This window comes from Sesamum indicum, linkage group LG4, assembly GCF_026168435.1.
Source record: "Sesamum indicum cultivar Baizhima isolate 11 linkage group LG4, ASM2616843v1, whole genome shotgun sequence".
Classification (NCBI taxonomy): domain Eukaryota; kingdom Viridiplantae; phylum Streptophyta; class Magnoliopsida; order Lamiales; family Pedaliaceae; genus Sesamum; species Sesamum indicum.
This window is the reverse complement of record NC_142660.1, coordinates 16325560-16347117: the sequence shown is the minus strand read 5'-3', so window position 1 is coordinate 16347117 and position 21558 is coordinate 16325560. Positions and strand designations below refer to the sequence as shown.

At 33.1% G+C, this 21558-nt stretch overlaps 2 protein-coding genes across 8 annotated transcripts; one reads left to right on the top strand and one right to left on the bottom strand.

Moving 5' to 3' along the window:
• Positions 1–1795: 1795 nt before the first annotated feature.
• DAR2 (DA1-related protein 2) lies at positions 1796–7951 on the bottom strand. 7 transcript variants are annotated; one of them, XM_088879821.1, is made up of 12 exons: positions 7299–7951; positions 6678–6844; positions 5372–5459; positions 5172–5289; positions 4607–4730; positions 4375–4458; positions 4160–4279; positions 3846–4058; positions 3707–3769; positions 3471–3586; positions 2675–2733; positions 1796–2518 (listed from the first exon to the last, which is right to left on the bottom strand). In XM_088879821.1, exons 1-12 carry the CDS (start codon positions 7342–7344, stop codon positions 2154–2156), a joined length of 1563 nt encoding a protein of 520 aa, XP_088735947.1. In that variant the 5' UTR covers positions 7345–7951; the 3' UTR covers positions 1796–2153. The 7 variants fall into 7 exon arrangements, with proteins under 7 accessions (XP_088735947.1, XP_088735948.1, XP_011076766.1 ...); XM_088879822.1 differs by having other exon boundaries at positions 4607–4727; XM_011078464.3 differs by having other exon boundaries at positions 6678–6841; positions 7299–7950.
• A 6245-nt stretch (positions 7952–14196) lies between these two features.
• Positions 14197–20007, top strand: LOC105160935 (protein NEDD1). The gene is made up of 10 exons (XM_011078462.3): positions 14197–14502; positions 14639–14748; positions 15416–15682; positions 15785–15889; positions 16819–16884; positions 17019–17240; positions 17634–18188; positions 18497–19090; positions 19372–19548; positions 19624–20007. The coding sequence occupies exons 1-10, from the start codon at positions 14349–14351 to the stop codon at positions 19729–19731; spliced, it is 2358 nt and encodes a 785-aa protein (XP_011076764.1). The 5' UTR covers positions 14197–14348; the 3' UTR covers positions 19732–20007.
• Positions 20008–21558: the final 1551 nt, after the last annotated feature.

Below are 21558 nucleotides of genomic sequence, written 5' to 3'. Positions count from 1 at the left end.
GAAAAAAAATACATATTTTATTTTTATTTATTCTATTAAATTATATATAATTTTTTCATTTCATTTTTTTTCTCATTAATAGCACATGACATAGTGTTTGAGAAAAGATAACCATATAGAAAATATTCTTGTTCGATAAATATTATTATTAATAAGTTTGTTCGATAAACATTATTATTAATAAGTTTTTAGATTTAATTTTTAAATTTTTGATAGCTTAAAATTATTTTAGCATAGTATTAACTTGTTTAGGTTTGTTGGTTTAATGAGAAGAAAGGAGAAGTGAAAAGGTGTGGGAGGAAAAAGAATATTAGTTTTTTTAAAAGTTGTTTAGTATAATTGGAAAGAGAGTAAGGGAGTGTTTGTAAGCGCTTTGAAAAGGAGTTTTTTAGCTTTTGGCTCTCATAAAGTATTTTTGAAGTATTCGGGATGCTAATTTCTACTTTTGAAATAGTTAAGAAAAACGCTTTTAGACCAAAAGTTAAAGCACATTTGAGGTACTTTTAGCTGCTTTGTCTTTTTTGTAAATAAATCAAACTTATTTTTTACTATTATACTCTTATTATAATAATCTTAATTCAATTTTACCATTTTTAATTTTTTTTTAAAACAGTATATTTAAAGTTGATATTGGAGTTTTCAAGTAATTTGAATAATTTAATTATAATTAAATTTACACTTTCACATATTTACTAATTTAAATTTTTTATATTTATTTTTTATATCATCTAATTATATTATTTCGTCGCATATTATTATTTAATTAATTACTAATATATATATATATATATATAGATTGCTACCATGCAAGTTAACCAACAATTATCTTACTTAGTGGGAGTATTATTAAATTAGATATATACTTTTTAATATTCTTAAAAAACTAAATATGAAATATACTAATCAAAATAAAATTTATTATTTTTGAGAAAAAATAATTATTATTGACAAAGAATAAGTGAAATAGTAAGAAAAAAAAAGTATCTTTTTATTAGGGACAAATTGATCTTTAATCAATTAAGTCTTTTTTAGAAGCGATTTTTTTTCAAATGCTATCCAATTTAACTTTTATCTACTTTTTACTTTTTTTTTTTCAAGTAATACCCACTATTAATTCTGCTATAACTTTAAACTTTCTCTACAAAAAGTACTAAAAATAGAAATTTTTGCAAGCATTCCCTAAATACAAGTAAAGGGCGGTGAGGTCGAGATAGCGGAATGAGAGAAATGAATATATTGGAAAAGAAAATAAAAATAAAATATTATTTAAAAAAATAAACCTTCAAAAGAGGAAAAAACATATTCACAATATTTACATTAAGGATAAAATTGTCCAACACCGAGAAAATATTGGAAAATCTCCCCAGAATATCTTATAAGATGTTTAAAAACTTTTCAAATATCAAAAATCGTTTGGCATCTTTTTTGCAAGAACTTATAAATGTTTGTAATCTTAAAATTTTTGAAAAAAAATAAACTCTTTTAATAATATATTCTAATTTCGATCTTATTAATAGTTCATAAGACAAAAATCACCTCAATCACCATATTCCAATTCTAACCCCGACATAATTCATTTTTTTTCTTAATGACAGTAGTTTTTTTCTCTCTCTTTCTCTATGAAAATAATTTATTTTTAAAATAAATCTAACATTTTTTTAAAAAATATGATCTAAAATAATATATTGTAATAAGATATAAGAGCTTATAATGTGTTTTAAAAAAGCTTAGCAAAAACCCTCAGAGTCAAACTATAGTAAAGTTGCAAACAATTAGTCCTAGAATCTTGCACAAATTTCACGTATGCAAGAGATGTATTATTTCTATCATAACAAACAAGAAATCCAATATCCAAATCAATACATCTAGAAAGTTTAGTCCCCTAATCATCACAATCCCATTACACATTTTTGTTAAAAGATATGCTTGTTATTCTAAAACTAGGTAAATTTCTCGGTATGTATCCTCAGCAGAGCCCCAAGAACTATGGAGGGCTGGGGGTCATCATCATCAGTCCAATTCCACTCTTTTTGCATGTAATGTCAATCCTGATGGTGTTCAACATGCAGGAAGTGTAGGTGGGCTGAGTCTTGACAACAACAGATTTTGCTAAAATCCACAAACACTGACGTCACAGGCGGGCCGCTGTTGAATTACTCGGGAAAAGTTCCAGTGTACCTGATGTGATCCAATGTACGACGTAAACCGTACTTATTCACAGCTGCCATTGCAGCTCTGTAACCTCCTCCATAAGCCGGGGAAGCATCATGAGCGATCTGATGCATGAAAAACTCCCCCAGCTTGTTCTCGACACTCGATCTCCCACCTTTCTTGGATGCCGACCAAGAAGATGATGATGAAGCTGTTGATGTGGAGCCGTAGGACCATGTTGATGACGATGAAGCTGTGGAAGTAGACGGCATGCTTCTCGTTCCTGGTATTACCTCTGATTCAAGCCACATGTAAGAGAGTACTTGGCAGATGCCTTCCTCTACTTCCGGCCTCAGATTTCGGTAGTCTGCATAGTGCATAAGATTTTTATCATAAATAGGACAAATGTTAGACTGAATTAGAGCTTCGGATTAACGAAACCAATCATCAAGGATTCTATGTGGTGAATGTTTAGGATTAAGATGAATGCTATACTTTTATGAAAACGATGAATGGATATTACCATTAAGACGTAGCCATCCGTGCATCAACTCATGTGCAAGTATCGCTCCAGTCAGTAACCTGCATTAAGAATTTATTCAACACACAAGTTATCATATATTGTAGACACAACTTTAGATAACTGACCTAATGACTCGAGCATTCCAGCGGCATGTTTCGATGAGAAGAATCTGTCGACTTTCGAGCAGATCTAAACATTTATTTTAGTTTCTTTTGTGGTATGTATTGTCATACATTTATATGAGCTTAAAAAAGAGTGCTTGAAGTGTTTGGATGAAATAAGATGAAGGAACTTATGTTAACAACGATGACTTTGTAATTAATTTGATGGAGTATTAAGATCTTAACCATAAGTTCGGAATTCCTAACATTTTTATTTTGGAGGTTATAAGTACGTAAGGGATGCTTGTAAAAACTTCCCCTTTTGTGGTGGGAAAAAGTTATAAAGAAGTTGTAAGGACAGCTTTGGGTGTTTGAAAAGAAAAGTGAGAAGTTGCAAAAGTTAGTGATATGTTACTTACAGCTTTTGGATTAAAACAACGTAAAGTTTAGTGATGTAAAAGCAGAAATTAGAGAACTCAAGCACTTTAAGTAGCTTATTAATAAGTGATTATTTTACGTTTTTCCAAACACCCATTTATCCTAAAAAGTTTACCAAACACTTTATAATATCTTATAAGCTTTTACGTATCTTAAATGTTGTTTTAAAAAGCTTATAAGCTCACCCAAGCAACCTTAAAGATTCTCCCAGTTATTGTTAAGTGCATGCATACAAGAGACCATGCAACAACAGTTACCTTGGGAGGCCATAGAGTACCAGAATGGCTGTAACTTCACACCTCCGGATTAGCTTCTGGGGTTGTGTTCTGATTCCTACTAGTCCACGACGCTCCATTCTAGGCCTCTTCAGTATCTGGATGTCATTCACAATACATAGGAGTAAAGATTAGTGTTTTTTAAGTAGAACTTCAATACTTCTGTTTAACTTGTAAATAAGGGAAAAGCAAATGGAGTGACAGTCCTAAGATCTTACACTAGTAACAGTCTGCTCTTCGGAGAGGCACAAACCTCTTGTTTCAGGCATGTGATGGAAACCCTGGAAACAAAGTTACGCTTCAGCAGAATATTTACAAGAACATAAAAGCTGAGAGATAGAGAGATCTGATCAGTACATGTTTCTCCCCTTCAATAGCCTCATTAAGAGCTTGTCTTTCGACAAGAAGCATTGGGATTTGTTGGTCGATTCTCATATTCATTCCTTCATAGTAGTCTCTGATTGCATGGTATAATGGTTGACAGTCACCAGTATCCATGATTGCAGATTCCATACACTCTAAGCATAAACTTCGTCCATCCCCCAGGGAAATATATGTAGTATTCCGGGACTTGAAACAATTAAAAAATAAAATTAAGTACAGAATTTGATGTGATACCGTAAAAAAATTTAGTTTTACTGTTTCAAAAAACCAACTCTAAAAATTCATACCTCCAAACGTTCACAACTGCAGCACCTAGCCGTGTTGTCATGCTCGTGGGCAGGACAATACTTCTGTGACCAAAAAGGGTGGCATCTGTACTCGATCAAACCAACTCCATTAGTCGGGATCTGCATATAATCAACGAAAGAGAATTAATATGGATAATAGATTGTTGATTATCAGATATGAAATGCCATATTGACCAAAAAGTAAGGTTACTCACAAATTGATGACAGACTTCACATTTGGGATGAGTGAGCTCCTTAAAACAGGATTTGTGGTATGTATCTCTCCCTGATAAAGAGAACTTGAATCAAGAAAGAAAACCAATAAGAATTTGATATGGAAAGCAATTACATAAAACATGGTGAAGAAGATGACTGAAAAATTGCCATGTTCTGTGATGGAGTTTGAACATGAAGCATATAATCAGGAATGGAATGACAATGACATACCTCGTGTTCAGTGATGGGGTAACCACATGCACGACATCGAAAGCATTCTGGATGGTAGAAAGTCCCCATGCATCCCAGATAATTCCCATACCCAATCTCACGCTTGCAACCGGCACATGTTCTACTAATGACAGGCAAAAGCATAAAAGATCAGCTATTTTTGCTGACAAGAAAAACTGATATTAATTGTAACATATCAGCGAACTGGACGAGTCTAAATGTGGAAACTTTAAATAGGAATTAAATTGCATAATTTTGTGTTGGAAGGGGGAAAATTGAGTCATTCAGAAACTCCTCAGAGCCCCAAATATGAATTTATCAACAATTCGAATAAACTCACATAACATGAGCATGGCCAAGAGTTTATGCCTCATGCAACCATAAGAAGCGTCTAAGTTTTGCTAAATTTAACCATTTCTGATGAGTTCAGCTTTACATAAAGTTGTCAAACATCTCAGATTAAATGAATCATGCTTCACAGGACTGACTCAAAGGAATTGAGGTTTACGTTAAGGACAGATGAGCAAAGTTGTATTTTTTGAAAATACGAGTGAAGATAAAATACCTATATCCCCTGGGATGATAATAATCTCTGGGTACATATGAAGGGTATGGTGCTGAGTTGAAACTATCATGAAGTGACCTTGCTAGATCTTCATCATTGTCCGATCGCCATCTGTATCCTGCAGATTAAATTACCATATCATTAAGGAAAAGTTGAGGCCATCGTGATACTTTAGAGGAAAGCACGAACAAAAAGGTCACCATTCGGTCTCTTTAAATCTTCAGCCAGGGAGAGTGCAATTGCACGATCTAACTCCTCTTTTTCTTTATTGTTTCGAGTGCGGTCATCCTGCAAAAGTGAACAAGTTTCTGATAATGAAAGGATAAAATAGAAGGTTTTAAGTGGATAAGTTAAAGAAATATGGAATTCAGTTGGTTGGTCGAGTTAATTTGCAGGAAAGAATATCAGAAAATGCACAGCAAGAGCTCTTTCTTTCTCGAGACATGACTAGATCAAAATGAAGATCTTTTGTACTGATTTGGTGAGCCTGTTGATCAAATACAAAGATCTCTTGTTTTCTTAAGTTTAACAAAGATCTCTTGTTTTATTAAGTTTAACAAGATAGTTTAATGGCAACAGGGAAAACTTCAAAATCGAAAAGATTGACATAGCATCCCACATGATCAAACTATGGACCAAAAAGGAATCAAGATTCTGTTGACATTTCAGACTTCTGGTTGTCTAAATCAGAGTAGTCCAGAAACTGTGAAGAGGGTCTTCTATGCTCAAACAGAATAATCCACGTAGTATATGGTCAGGCATAGGCATAAATCCGTATAAACTAGACAGACAATTCTGAGAATCCAAACCTTAAAATGAAGTACAATATTCATAATGGGGTGACTGAGATATCATCATAAGTTTATACAAGAATATGAACAAATATATATGTATATATACAGACAGACACATATATAATCCTGCGACTTTTATCTCTACTCATATCACTATTTTTTATTTCAGAAGTGAGTTTAATTTTCTGCACACGGAATCAAATTTTGAAAATGATCTTGTCTCCACAACTTGTCAATAGCAGAGTTTATTTAAGAAAAGAAGGCAAAGTATGACACCAAGGTAAATGTATGCTATGATACAACCAAACCAGAAACTCATTGATAAGAGCAATTGTATCCCAATCAACAGCTTTAAAAATAGAATCAACAATAAAAAGCAGAAGAGAAAGTGTTGTTCTTATTCGCTCCATTTTGAATTTATTGATTAAAAAGAGGCCATATTCCTTCTTTAGTTGCACCACTATATCTCAAAATCCTATAGATGGAACATGCAACTAATCCAACTTTGCAGAGGATTCTAGCTAGTGTAACTTTTTTCCCCGTGAAGTTCCTTAAGAAACATAGACATGTGCATGCACATGCAACTAATATTGGATAAACAAACAGCTAACCATACAAAATATGCTCTAGAAAATGAACTTATTCCTACAATAGCAGATAAGTATTTCTTGTCATTTCCATGAAAACCGAACAAAAGATAAGATATCGATACCAAGGATCTGTATGGTGCACGCCACGCCATGTTTTCGTCTCCAAGAAACTGAGGTTGCTGTTCGCCTGTTGAAACTGCCCTGCTACTAGGCCCACTCTTGAAAAGCTTACTTAGCCATTTCATAAATCGCGACTTTCTCTCTGCGTATGAAGAAACAACATGCCCTGCTTAAACCCCACAGTCATCTTGTATCATTTAACTCATATGTGAAAAATCCAACCATTCCACGTATAACCATAAATGAACATGATAATCCTCTGAGAATCAACAGAAAAGAAAAGAGCAGAAACGCACGTAAATTTAAACAACATCCAAGCAATTGCGCAGCAAGACAACTGAAATTCAAAAAGATTCAATCCTTTCACACATATACAAGGCAAACCAGCGACTTAAGATTGGTAAAAGCAAAAATCTTCTTACACATCACCTTAAATTACAAAAGACATCAGCTTTACGCATACAGAAACAAAGCCCAGAAATATGCAAAAGGACATCATTAAAACTCAAGAAAGACAGAATTTTTAGCTAAGAAACTGCAAAACCGTCCAAATTATGATTGGGGCATCCTAAAAATGCCAAACAAATACGTCTTTTGGGCAGAATCAGTGAAGAAAAACATACCATAAATACAAGGCTGGGAAAGATGGTTGACGTTCGAAGACGACATGGGACCAAGGGGGATGCAACCGTATGTATATAAGGAAGTTTTCCGGGTTCTCGAGGAGACGAAAAGGAGGGTCTGAAACGATGAAAAGGACTAAGAGAGATGATGAGGAGAATGCAACAGGAGAGAGAAAGAGAGAGAAGAAGAAGAAGAAGAAGAAGAGGAGAACAATGGGAGGCATCATTGATAAAGCTAAGTTTTGAGAGAAAGAAAGGGGAGAGAAAAAGAAGGGAATCTCTGATAGAGAAGAGATTCTTGGCTTGGGAGAAAGAAATCAAGAAAGTGAATGGAGGGAGAATCTGCTGAGGAGGATGGTGATGGGAAAAAAATGGGAGAGAATAAGGGGAAAGGGGAAAGCTGAAGTCTGCTCTGCTGGTTGGACGGCTGAGAATTGAGACAGTTTTTTCTTTGAGTGAACAACACTATTTTGGAAGCCTTTGAGAGCAGAAATCAAAAGCTCAAATCCAGACACAGATTAAAGAAAGAAAATTCCCTCTCTCTCTCTCTCTCTCTCAGAATATTGTGTCTGTCTGTGCTTCTCAAAAGGGAAGTGTGTCAATGTCAAGAAACATGGACCGCTCGAAACAACATCAAGAACTGAACTGGTACACTTTTGTCATCAGCTCAGTTTGGAAATTCGGCTTCTCATTTTGATGATGTCTATAAATTGGAATGTGTTCTGTTTATCAGGAACTGCGCCAAAGATGTTATTGCCTAATCTAAGTACATCTTGAGGATTGTTCCACCGATTAATCACTTTTCTTTAATTATATATCAATATATGAGTATGATAAAAGCACAAATAATTAGTCAGCAGTTCGCTTTTTTCTCAAGCATCAACACGTTTGGGTCCGTTCAGAGTTAATAAAAAATAATTTATAATTAGTAAATGAGGATAAAATACGTATATACAAGTGAGAGTATGAAAATCATTACAAATTACATGAATTAAGATCACCGCAAAACAGAGAGATATATATGTTTCTTTTTCAAAATATTAAGTTACATCTTATTTTAGTTTAGCAGTGTTTGTGCCTATTTTGATTTTTATAGGAATAATTTGGATTTAGTCTATAATTTGGATTTGGATTCGATTTGATCGGAAAATTTTAAATTAAATTTTTTTAAAGAAATACTTTTGACCTTGCAATGTTGATATAATTGTGTGAATGTCAAATGGAACATACTCATTTTCATCATCTAATGAAAATTCAATTAAGTTGACAAATGGTTACTTTAGATTCTTTATTTTAGTTTCTACTTCATTTGATATTCTTCATCTTTGCGGCCGTACGCTAAATATATATTATTCATTATTAAATCTATTTCCTTAAAGAAAATCATATACTCGATATTCCTTAAAAATAGGAGAAATTACATTTACACCCTCTAAATTAGATTTAATTATATAAATACTCATCATATTTTTTAAAATTAAAAGTACACATCTTGATATTGTAATTGTGATTTATATAAACACTTTTTAAGGGAGAAAAACTTACACAAAAGACCCCCAGGAGATATATGCATGGCAACGGGTCCGAGAAAATTGAGACCCCTCTTAGACCCACCTTGTTTTCAAACTACTTGAGTTCGAGGCGGTTCCCGAATTTTTTTAATGTATCAAGTGATTTGAATATTTGTTTAATATTGTAGAACTTTGATTTTGTTTAAATTTATTATTGAAAAACTAATCACTTATGTCTCTGAAGGTTTCACCATATGAATAATAACAAATTGGGTTAGCTCAAATTTAAAATAATTGTATGATAGCCAAAAATATAATTCAATAATTGCATAAATTATATAATTTCTATTTGATTAACTCAACCAATATTTAATTCAAAATAAAAAATAAAAAGAATTACATATCAAGTTGGTCGGACCCCACCTCGACCGATTTTGGATCAAGGCGAGGCCTGGGTCCGAGTCAAAATTCACAAGCGGGTCCCTATCCACCCCAATTCATTTCATACCCGTCTTAATGTGTGTTTATGTAATTTTACATAAGCTAAAAAACATTTATTTAAAAGAGGAAAGCTATATCAGATGGAGGTTGAGAGTGAGAAATATAGAGAGGAGGGAGGTGCATGGAATTTTGAGGGCAAAGGTGAATTTTTGCACTTGATTTTTGTAAGAATGAAAAAGTCTACAAATGCTCATTGGCATTGCATAAAGTGCATAGAACTTGTTAAAGAAGGGAGACAAAAGGTGGATGCATCATATCTACAAACTCAAGATCACATCTTCCCTTTTTTAACTATGTTTTTAACTAAAAGCCACCACAAAACCCCACCTCATCTTTCATCCATTTTCATGTTGACTTTGGCTTAAAATCTTTTTTTTTTCCTACAATGTAATCTTAGATTGTAAAAGTACGATCCTTATGGCATCCGAATAGTTAGGATATTTATAAAAAATGTCCACTCGGATAAATCACATCAATATGACGTGAATGATTAAGCTCAGACGATTGATGGTAGATCGAACTGTATGTATGACTAATGGTGTCATTATAGATCAAGTTCGAACCGACTCAACCCAAATAAAAATACAAGCGTTTAATAATTTTTGAAAGAGATAAGGGTATTCTAGTCAATTGACAATGTCGATTTGGTTAGAGGGTTGCGTAATTGATTTGAAATAATTAATTATAAGATAATTAATTTTAGGGTAAAATATACTTTGCCCTCTGAATTATTCTTAATGTAATATTTACCCCCTAAACTAACAAATATATATTTATTCATATTTTTCTAAAAACATTTAATTTTTGGTTAAGTATATATATTTGTCAATTTCTTTTAAATAGCATATATGAATTGTTGGTTATATTATATTTATTGTGTATCTATTATATATATTAATTTATACTCCACTTGTAATTTAATTTCTTCTCATTAATCATGTTAGGGTGGTCCTTAATTTTGACAGCAGATGCTCCTATTAACTCATATTATTAAAGTAATTATAGTTATTATGGCAACTTTAATTAAGTGGATTAAAATAATAAGCATTACTAAAATGTGGACGTACAAATCTGATAATTGTTATTTGTGTAATTCAATCTAACCATATGTTGTGTGGCTATAATTTATTTAAATTTTTATGTGGACGAGACCTAACTCAATTGATAAAGTTGAGGTCCCATGACTCTAACATTATGAGTTCGAACCCCGTCAATGTGTAGGATGTTCTACTATAATAGTAAGTGTTGATTAGTAATATTTCATCAGTTTCACTGAGTAATTAAGCAAAGAGTTGGAAGAGGTGGGGGTAGGAAGTGTAAGGTATGATTGGAGTGTGAAGAGGCATAACTGAGGTTTGAATGTATAATTTGAAGTATCTTCCAGCAAAAAATGTGGTGATCACATAAAGATAGCGTAGCTGTGGCTTTATTCCCTCTAAATGGTTAATGTCGCCACACCCCACAAATAATATTCCATCCATCAAACCAATTAATTAATAATAAAAAGTTATTGTTCCTTTTTTCTTTAATTTATTTAAAACGTCCATTTGTTGATCCGAAATCAAAAGATGGATCGAAGCAGCATATTCATATTGTTGAAGTGAGTTGGGGGGAACCTTAACTAACGTGATTAGGGTACTTAATTGAAAGGGATGTGCACAAGGATTTGGAACTCACATGCATATATATACATTACTTGTATGCATTCCTACATTTATATTATTACAATATATATATATATATATATTCTTTTGACGTATAAATTTTTGAATATTTATTCTTTAATTCATTTTTTTCTTAAAAGAAAGTTGGTTAAAATAGTAACTTTAATATCTTTTTTTTTCAAGTTACTACTTCGTGTTTCTCTCTCGATTTCTTTTATTTTTTTGGATAAATCGCATAAAATTCATTTGTGATTTTTTTTTAGCTAAAACCCTCGCTTTTTAATTTTATAAGTAGAAAATCCCTTGTATTTTTCGAAAAAATGTACACTCTCCCTTTTTGTTTGTTTTTGTTAACAATGTTAAATTTTTAAGGAATTGTTCATTATACCCTTATTATAGTAACCATTAATTTTCAATCGAGAAAAATGGTGCAAATTTTAGGTTATTCTAAAAATATATCTTATATTATTTATATATGTAATATCTATCTATATATATATATTATAGGGCAACGACCGACATCGTTGCCCAGCGCAAGCTAAAGAGGGCGAGACAATTTGGGAGAAGAAGGTCGCCCATTTCTTCTATGTTCAACAACGACCGTGGGGCAAGGTAATCTAGGCAAAAGAGCTCGTCCATTTCTTCTCTGGTCACCTAGTTCCATGGGCGACCTCGAGGTGGAGACGAATATGGGGAAGACAGAGGCTTAGGCTTAGGCTGAGGCGAAGAGGGGAGGCAAACAGGGAAGGGTTAATTATTTAATTATTATTAAAAAAGTTGTATAAATATAATTTAACTATATATAAGGTTGTATCAATTAGATCATATGGAATGATAAAATCACATGGCCTGATTCAACCATACACCTTCTTAAATGATTACTCTTATTCCGAGTACAATATTTCGGCATCCGTATATCCAATAAATCTAAAACTTAACCAAATGCATTTTTCTGTAAGTTTGATATCTAACGATTTGATTTGAGTTTTGATGGCCCAATTAACTCATGTTGTTCAATAATGTAAGATTCAATGTGATACTAACATTTATAAATATATAAATTTATTGCAGACTGTGAACATTAATCTCAATTATAAAATATTTTATGTATTTCAATTGCATTATTCCAAATAATGGATACTTTTTTACAATTTTAAATTATTCAATATGAATTTTTTTGGTATATTTTGCTAATTAATTACTACTTAAACTAACTAGTAGTTCATATTTAAAACAATAAATTAAAATATCATAGTATATTTTGGGATATTATAGTATGCATTATGCAATCTATTTTATTACTTATAAATTCATGTAAAAATTCGATGATTCTCATGATTCAATCTAATAATAATAATAATAAATTTAGATCGAGCTCGAGCTCGAGTTCATTAGGTAAGATTCAAGCTCAAGCTCATCAGGTTCAAGCTCGATTTGTTTACACCCCTAAATAAGATCCTACCATTTGATAGTCCTAAAATAATCCACATATCTCCGTACTTTAGTATTTTTAAACTAGTATATGTAGCACACTCAAATGTGTGTTCATAAACTAAATTGAAATTTTAAAAATTAATTATCATTTTTAAAAAAATATATTTTAATTAGATAAATATAAAATAGAAGACATAGAAGAAAGTTAGAAAAAAATTATTGGAAAAAGATTGAGAGGAGAAAAAGAAATGTGGAGGTTGAGAAAAGAGAGAAATGAAAAGTTGAAAAGAGTGGAAAATGAGAAGTTGAGACGAGAGAGAAATGAAGAGTTGAAAAGAGTGAAAAATGAGAAGTGGAAGAGAGAGAGAGAGAGAAAAAACATAACTAAAACTTAAAAAAAAAACACTAAAAAGGTGTTTTTCCTTAATATATAGTATAGATATAGATACGTTCTTTTGAAAATATATGTTTATATAACTTATAATGTAACGAAGAAAGAGATGATACTTCAATAGCGGATCGCATATAATCTACTGCGTCCTACACAATCGTAAAAGCATCTATATATTTCAGCTCAAACTTTTCATAATAAAGTAGAAATTAAAATTAATCCTCAATAACTATGAAAATAATTGTCTTAATAACATGTAAACATAGACGATCAGGAAAAAGAAATTGAAAAATAGAATTAACAAAATCCACACCTCACAATAACAACTATACAGTATTTCTTAAATAATAATGACAGAAGATAGTACACTAAGCAAAAAAATGTAAAGCAAACCGAGAGAAAAAAGTATCAAATGGTGAAGACTTAGCACTGGAGAAAGACAAAAAAGGCCACAAAAGAAACTCATAACACCAAGAAAATTAAAAGTTATGGAAAAAGTATTTCCCCCTTTGTTATGGCAGGAAAAATAGAACAAGAAACTGAGAATTAAAAACAAATCTCCAAAGTGAAGTTTAACAGCATAACTTACAGCAATAGCAGTAGGAAGATTCGAAGCAATAAGAGGTTGTACTCTTATGTTTGGTTTCGGTTTTGAGATGGCCCAAAATAGAAGCAATGTTTGTCATTGCTTGTTTTGTCATGTTTTTGTCTTATTTCTAAGTATTTTGTCTTGTTTCTAAATATTTGATTTTTAAATACAAATATATTTTATTTTAACCACTTAATATTTTCTACATCATTGGAATAATTAAAAGTTTTAAAAAATATAAAATAATATAATTATTCTACGCGGTTAAATTCATATATTACATTATTTGAATAATGTATTTAAATTTATCACCTCGAACAGAACAACTAACAAAAAATATTGTTAATCCATTATTAGAGTGCATTTAATTATTTTTAAAAGTGTATTTACATAAATTATTATTTTTTATTTCCATACATATATAATTAGGAAATAATATTTATTTTAATCCACTCACAACTAATTTTGTAATTTTTTTTATGTAAAGAAAATTATAATATTATTTATGATGCGATGGCATTTTATGAAATACTAATGAAAGAATTTGATATTTTCTTAATTTTACCCCCTTATCATTAAAATGTTCAATTCATTATAATTTACATATTGTTGAATTTAATCATAAGAAATTTTAAAATTGTATTTAGATCGAATAATTTAAAATTATGAATTTTAAATATTTAATAATAATTTAACTGAATTTATTTGAATAATTTTAAATTTAAAATTATTATATTGCTTTTCAAAAATAAGGGACCAAAAATAATTCTTTTACAAATAGTAAAAGGCGCCCTCGTTTGAGCCCAATTCTTTCTTTTGAATTTCTCTCTCTCTCTCTCTCTCTCACACACACACACACAGACGAAGGAGCAGCAGTATTTCACCCACCTTTCCACTGTCTAAATTTCCAAAAAGCCCAAATTTTCCCTTGAATTTCCTGATACATTGCGTCATTGAAATATGAATTCGGCGGAATCAGCAAAGTTGTTGGCGGCGAGCGGAGGCGACACCGTGAAACTGTTCGACATCTCGGTGGAGCCTCAGGACCCTTGCGTTCTCACCTACTCTCCGTCTCCGGGCTTACGTGTGAATTCCGTCAAGTGGAACCATAACAGTTAGTCCACATTCACTTCAGCTTTTCGCAATCTAGTTCTGGTTTTCTAGTTAAAGTTAATGTAAGTTTTTTGCTGGTTATTAACTTCTTGTTGCTAACTGCGATTGTTTTTGGGGTTCTTTGTGCGATTCTTTAGATTTGGTGTTGGCGAGTGCCGGTGAAGATAGTAGAATATCATTATGGAGGAAAAACGGGCAAAGCTTGTGGACGGTGCCTGCCAAAAATTCCAGGGGCGAAATTATCGAGGTACATTATCTAAATTAAGATTGCCGGCGCTATTCTTTTTCTTCTTCTTCTTCTTCTTCTTCTTCTTTTCTTTTCTTTTTTTTGCTTTTATGGATTTGAACAAGATTAAATTTTAAGTTAACTTGTTGGTGTACGCGAGGATGTGCATTGTGGTCTATTTTTGCCTATTTATGCTTGAAATAAATTCTATTTCTTAACAGGAGTAAGATGGTAGCAGTTTTAGACGAGGTTGTTATATAATCATGTATTAATTATACTTTTTTATTGGAGTTATTTCACGTGTGACAATAAATGGACTGAGATTACCTGCATGTGAGAGCATATATAACCAACATGAGCATATACTCACTGCACAGGATGCAGTGTTGTGGAGGAGCTTCCAGACAATAATTGTTGATATTAACCTAATGAGGCAGTAGTATTGATACTTGACAATGAATGGTTAAGACAATGAGTTGATCGTTAGATGTTACACCCCTGGCTGAAAATTAGAGAAATCCAATTGTTTAGATTACATGTGTATTTAGAGTCTTCTGCATGATAAGTTGGATGGTTTATTTTATCATAACTTGTCTGTTTGACATGGAATGTGATTGGTACACCTCAATCTAACCTGAAACATGTACTTGATGTTTTTTCCTCACATAATTCCTCTTAAATATATAAGCCTTCAGAGTCTATATCAACTATCAGCTTCAGCAATAAAGGATCTAGATATCTTTGCTCCGGTGGAACTGGACAAGTTGTACGAATATGGGATTTGCAGAACAAGCGTTGTGTAAAATGGTTGAAAGGTCATACTGATACTATAACAGGTGTAATGTACAACTGCAAAGATGAACATATAGCTTCAGTCAGTCGTAAAGGCGATCTTATACTTCACAACCTTGCTTCCGGCACAAAAGCTGCTGAACTCAGGGACCCTAATGGACAGGTTGCTTTCATTGGTCAAGCACTCATGTTGTTGCAAAGCCACTCATTGTGTTTTATTTGGGTGTATGTGATTTTTACTTTTTTCTCGGAATGACAAGACCAGGTTTTGGGTGCACTTGATTATTCTCGGTTGAGCCGGCACCTTTTGGTCACGGCTGGTGATGATGGGTCCATCCACTTGTGGGATACAACTGGTCGCAACCCAAAGGTTAGAATAGAAACCATGGCTTTTATTGTACCTTGATGAGTATACATGATTATTCTGTTTTTGCGTTTTTCTGGAGGAATTTGGACTTCTATGGTCAGGAAGAGATGATTTTTTCTTTTTTACTGATCATGTGTTTGTCAGCAAAATATGGAATTTATCTCTATATGATTTCTGATCTTTTGCTTAAAACAAAACATAAAAAGGTATTGGTTCTCTAATATATTGGCTGATCATTTGTGGATTCCAGAACTTTCCTTGTTCATTTTCAACCAAAGAAGATCTTCAAGCTTTGTGGCAGCCTTTTGAATTTCTTTCTCTTGTCTGGAGAAGTGCTAATGGTCTTGAATCACCTTGTCTTCCAAATACTTTCTTCTATTGGGCTTGCAACCTTGGAATTCTTGGTGTGTATGTAGTTTTGAGCGTTCTCATTAAATCTCTGGATCTTTCTGTAATCACTCCCTAAAGTGTTACTTTAAATCACAAGGACTTTTTAAACTTTCTGATCATTCGAGGAACACAAATCCCCAGTTGGGCCTCTTTCAAATTCTAGTTAAATCTTGAAATTCTTTCTGCTCTTAAGTTTTTGTTCTGGAAGGAGCTCTTTGTAGCTTTATTTAGGACTTTTTAGGGTCATGACTTTACCCGTTTGGCTAGAAATCCTCATCTTTGGTTGGTAGACATGAATATGAGATATTTAATTATGATAAGACTGCACAATCAACCAACGTTATCTTGTCCAACTTGCACTTTTTGTGTCAACACAAGAATGTAGGTTACCATTAACACTATGATCTTTCTGTACTTGGACACAACAATTGATCCTTGAGTATGCACCTCGACCCGCTGGTTGTGTTGTCTTTAATGGACCCTTACTGTAGTCAACATTGGTTGTTACTTTCTAGTATATTACTAACAATCTGCTTTCACAGGCTTCTTGGCTGAAGCAGCATTCAGCACCGACCTCTGGCGTCTGTTTTTCACCATCCAATGACAAGGTCTCCTCTTTACAATTCTGGCTTGAGCTTTTCCATATCTGCTCTCTGAACCATTTATATGCATTGAAATGCAATTCCTTGCTGTAAGTCACATTGTGTAGTAATTGTCTTACTTGTATCCCCCAATTTGACAGACTATTGCTAGTGTTGGTTTGGACATGAAGTTATACACTTTTGACTCAGGCTCCAGGAAGCCATCGTCTTGTATTCCCTATGAGGCGCCTTTTTCTTCACTGGCGTTCACTGATGATGGATTCATTTTGGCAGCTGGTACAAGTACTGGTCAAGTTGTATTCTATGACATTCGTGGGAAACCACAACCAATCACTGTTCTTCGTGCATTCGGGAGTTCTGAGGTGATTCTGATTATTATCTAACCTTTCCTTATTTTTGTTAGGAGAGTGGTGATATATCTTGCAAGTTGTTCAAAAGCATTTGTGATAGTAGTGCCATAGCACGGTCATTGTTATTTGAGTGCTTCAATCCCTCTCTTGCTTTTGCACAAAGTTATAGCTGGTAATGGGGCAAATCAGAGGATCACTTTCCACTATGAAACATGTTGCTTATAAGTATGAGAGGACCTAAATGTTGTGCAAAAGAATACTATTGGCATGTTTCCATGCTTATTCCATTTATTGGGTTAAAATCCCTCGCTTTGTTAACTATTGTTGTTTTTATTTCTACTCTGTCTCAAAAGATTCCTAAGCAACTTCATTCTAGTCATGAAACATGATTTCCTCTTTGTCAAGGCTGTCACAAATCTATGCTGGCAGAGGTCAAAACCTGCAACAGTCAATGAAAATAACTGCACAGATGAAACTGCTCTCGTGGCCGGTGATGTAGGGGATTCTGTCCTTATGCCTGATCCACTTCCTTCTCGGGCAAGCCATACAATGGCCTCAGTGGGTTCTGGATCTCGAAATCCTAGCCACTTCAGTACCTCTGGGGATTTATTTTCTTTTCCTGCAGGATCTACATCAAGTGCTCTAGATTTACCTGCTTTGAAGGAAACACCTCTCGGTCCTCTCCGAAGCAGCTTATTGACTGGTGGAACTCTGGCAAGACTGCATGCACCTCGAAGTTATAATTTCAAGGATGATATGGAGGTGTTTTCTCCCCTCGTGGAAGTTCAACCAATTACACCCTCTCTTGATAAATTGTGGGATGATCGTGATGGTCCAAAGAAAGATCTGGATAGAAGACCTTCTTCTCTGTTTACTTCCAGGAGGTTCGGTCTTTCAGAGGAAAGCACCAACAATAACCATCCAATTTTTGACTGGAAATCCAACTCATCGCTGAAGCAGGTATTCTATGTCCATTTTCCAGGATTTATTTTTCTTTTTATCATTTTATTCATGACTAATAAGTTATGTCGTGTCTTGATACTCGGAGATCTAGTAGAAATTTAGATGACCTAATTGGCCTGTTATCGGGCAAATACAATGTCATTTGCTTGCTGATTTCTGATATTAAATGCTTGGTCTGTTTTCTTCTGCTTACACTAGTCATTGCATAGTATAAGCAACTATTCTGTGGTTCCCTTGCACTCGATGACTATGTGGAACATCTTGTTATCTTGCCCGACATATTTATGCTGGGAAAGCTCTTGCAGGATGACATCCCATCTACCGTCTCACAGTTGGTGACTACCCCTGCATCTACACATACAGATGATTCTTCCTCTATTACCCCACCTGAAGCTTGGGGTGGCTTGAGGCTCTCAGACAAATTAAGTCATCACCGCCAATCCATCAACATGCCTTCTCGTTTTGCAACACTGGCATCCACTAGTTTGTCATCAGGGTTGATGTTGTCTGGTCTACAAGATGGCGTCTCCCAAAATCAGAGCACCAGCAATTTAACATCAGGCCTGAGCCTGGTTAATTTACGCAGCAGAGATACCCCCAATCAAGAAACTTCCTTGAGATCTCCGGAAGCTGTTTCCTCTCCTTTAGGTACAAAAAGCATTACAGGGCAGATTAACCTTGATAATCTGGTTCCAGCTTTATCTCTGCCTAGAAGATTCTCCAGTTATGCTGAGAGAATAGGTGCCGCACCATCCTTCAGTGATGCATCATCTCTTGCAGTGGGGTCACCAAAATCTAAGAAAACAGGAGCAGAAACTAGGGAAGAACATCTGAGTAGTTTGTTGTCAAGGTCTGAAATGCCGTCTGCCGCAGGAACCAGCGCCCTTACAACTACAAATGTAAGGAACAATCAAATATTGCAGTCTGTTTCTGGATTGCGTGCAGTGATTTATGATTTTTTGTCATTCATTTCTATATATCAATATAAACAAATACATATAATTTTTCTTTGCTTAAGCAGAAATTGGTGTCAGGATACCATTTATGGGATATGGGGGTTTATGTTCTACTGTTCTTTGCATGAAGAACTGGTTGAGATGTTTTAGATTATGAATTATTATTGATGTCTGAGTCTATTTCTCGTTCATTTGGTAATCATTTCTCTATAATTTTATGATAGGGTGGAGCGACGATGCAGAAAACTCCCTTGCAGCCTGACTTGCAGCAGGGAACTTCCTTTACCCTTCAGCTTTTTCAGCGTACACTTGAAGAAACTCTTGCTTTGTTTCAGAAATCTATTCATGAAGACATGCGTAATCTTCACATAGAAATACTAAGGCAATTCCATATGCAGGAGGTATACATCTAATAGCTTTTGTGTTTGGTCCTTCTACTCGTGATTTTCTCTAATATTTGGAACTAATATGTCCAGATGGAGATGTCGAGTGTCATGTCACTGATCTTGGAGAATCAAGCTGAGATTATGAAAGAACTTCATTCTCTTCGGAATGAAACACAGGAACTCCGGCGGTTACTGTGAGTATATGGTGTGGTCTTGTCATTTAATTGCTGTTTCATATAGTTATTTGCCAATTAGTTTACTGGAAAGAGAGAATTTAGCATGAGATTTAGACATTTCAGTTAAAATGGGTGTTCATTTGATTTAGTTTTATGATGTGAGGTTTTGGGAGTAATTTGCCAAGAAAGAGTCGCAGAGCATTATTTCTTCTATAAGCTGCTGTGAACATGTACAGACAGTTATTCACTTGGACAAACAGGAACTCCCATTTTGATATAATCATATATACTTAGCAGACGTGTGTAAAAAATATATAAAGAAAGAAGAATGTTTACGTACTTAATTATAATTACATATTTGTGGTGAAAAAAGTATTTCTGAAATTATATGTACTTTTTGGGTAAACTACATCAACATCTCCTAAGATTGGTCTAATTACATAAATATTCCTACTTTTACATAATTACAAGTACACCCCCTTAAAGGGATTCTCGGTATGATTTATTTTGGGGTGTATTTGTAAAATTTTACCCCTAGATAAGAGATGTTGTAGTAATTACAACTAAAACCTTATGAGGTGTATTTATAATCTATACTATATATATAAAAAAAAAGGCATTTTCTTTCACGAAAGTCGGTTATAAAACCAACACTAATTTTATCTTTATACCAGTTATACCATTAAGTTGGTTTTTTTTTTTTATGTTGTTTTCTTTCTTTTTTAAAAAAAATATAACGTATTGATTTATATATATATTTTTTTATTCACAATATAATTTAAAACATAAAATATTATTTATTATATACACATAATGACGACTTTTCACTACGGCTAGTTTTACAAAAAGGTGTGGGATATTTGTGTGATTTAATGTATCCTATTTTTTAAAATTTGGCTATGCGATTTTCTTCATTAAATATTGAGTCAAAGTGAAGATATTACAATACTTCGAAGGATATTAAGTGGCAATTATCAAATTAATATAGGTTGGTAAATTTTATTACTGAGTGATCTTAAATACTTTTTTATTATTTCTTCATGAATATTAAAAACTCTGTTGTTGCATAACGCATCGCCGATTGCATTTAATACCATTCCAATGTTTGATTTTTTTTTGGACTGGTAATGAGTATGAAATGTTTGAGAGGCAATTGGTTTGAAATTAGTCCAAACCCAACATTTTGAAGACGATGCCAAGGCATCACTCTGTTCAGTAAAGTAGAAGTTTTTGGGTTCGAAAGCAGGTTGCCTCATCTCTACCCCATCACGTTGTAATAGTATATGTTAATATGGAAAAACAAAAAAAAAAGGGAGATTTTTTACACACACAAACGACATTTAGTAATACAATTGTTCTAATTTTTTAATGTTATAATTATACCCGTAATAAGATCATTTTAAAAATTAATAGTAAGGTACTTGTTTCTTCTTTTTCTTTTCTTTTTTTTTTTTTTACAAAAGTGGCTTCTTGTCATTTTAATATTACTATACTAATTCTTTTGTTGTGTCAATAATATTGTAAGTTGTTATTATTATTTTTTTTAAATGTGATTTGTTAGTCTATATGTTTTGTTTTTATTTATAATTAATTTTAAAATATGAAATATTATATATGCATGCAGAATTGGTGTACCCGGTTAATAATAATTATGAAAAAAGAAGATACCAAGACTTCGGAAACATCTTTAGATAACAATATCAAAAACTCTTTACATTCCCTAATGCACATTTTAGAATCTTTGAAAAAAGTTTTTTCAAATCTTACAAACTAAGTACCTAAAACAACTCCAAATGAAGAGCATGCCTCCTTTGTCATTGTACTTAAAGCCATATTTGTATAAATTTAT

Excerpts from the sequence above, each read along its gene's own strand:
- DAR2 (XM_088879821.1), bottom strand. The coding sequence starts at position 7,344 with ATGTCGTCTTCGAACGTCAACCATCTTTCCCAGCCTTGTATTTATG. Across the intron at positions 5,460-6,677 it reads GTGCACCATACAGATCCTTG|GATGACCGCACTCGAAACAA; the intron begins GTATCGATATCT and ends TCACTTTTGCAG. Across the intron at positions 4,459-4,606 it reads ACCCCATCACTGAACACGAG|TTCTCTTTATCAGGGAGAGA; the intron begins GTATGTCATTGT and ends TCTTGATTCAAG.
- LOC105160935 (XM_011078462.3), top strand. The coding sequence starts at position 14,349 with ATGAATTCGGCGGAATCAGCAAAGTTGTTGGCGGCGAGCGGAGGCGAC. Across the intron at positions 14,749-15,415 it reads CCAGGGGCGAAATTATCGAG|CCTTCAGAGTCTATATCAAC; the intron begins GTACATTATCTA and ends TAAATATATAAG. Across the intron at positions 19,549-19,623 it reads GGCAATTCCATATGCAGGAG|ATGGAGATGTCGAGTGTCAT; the intron begins GTATACATCTAA and ends TAATATGTCCAG.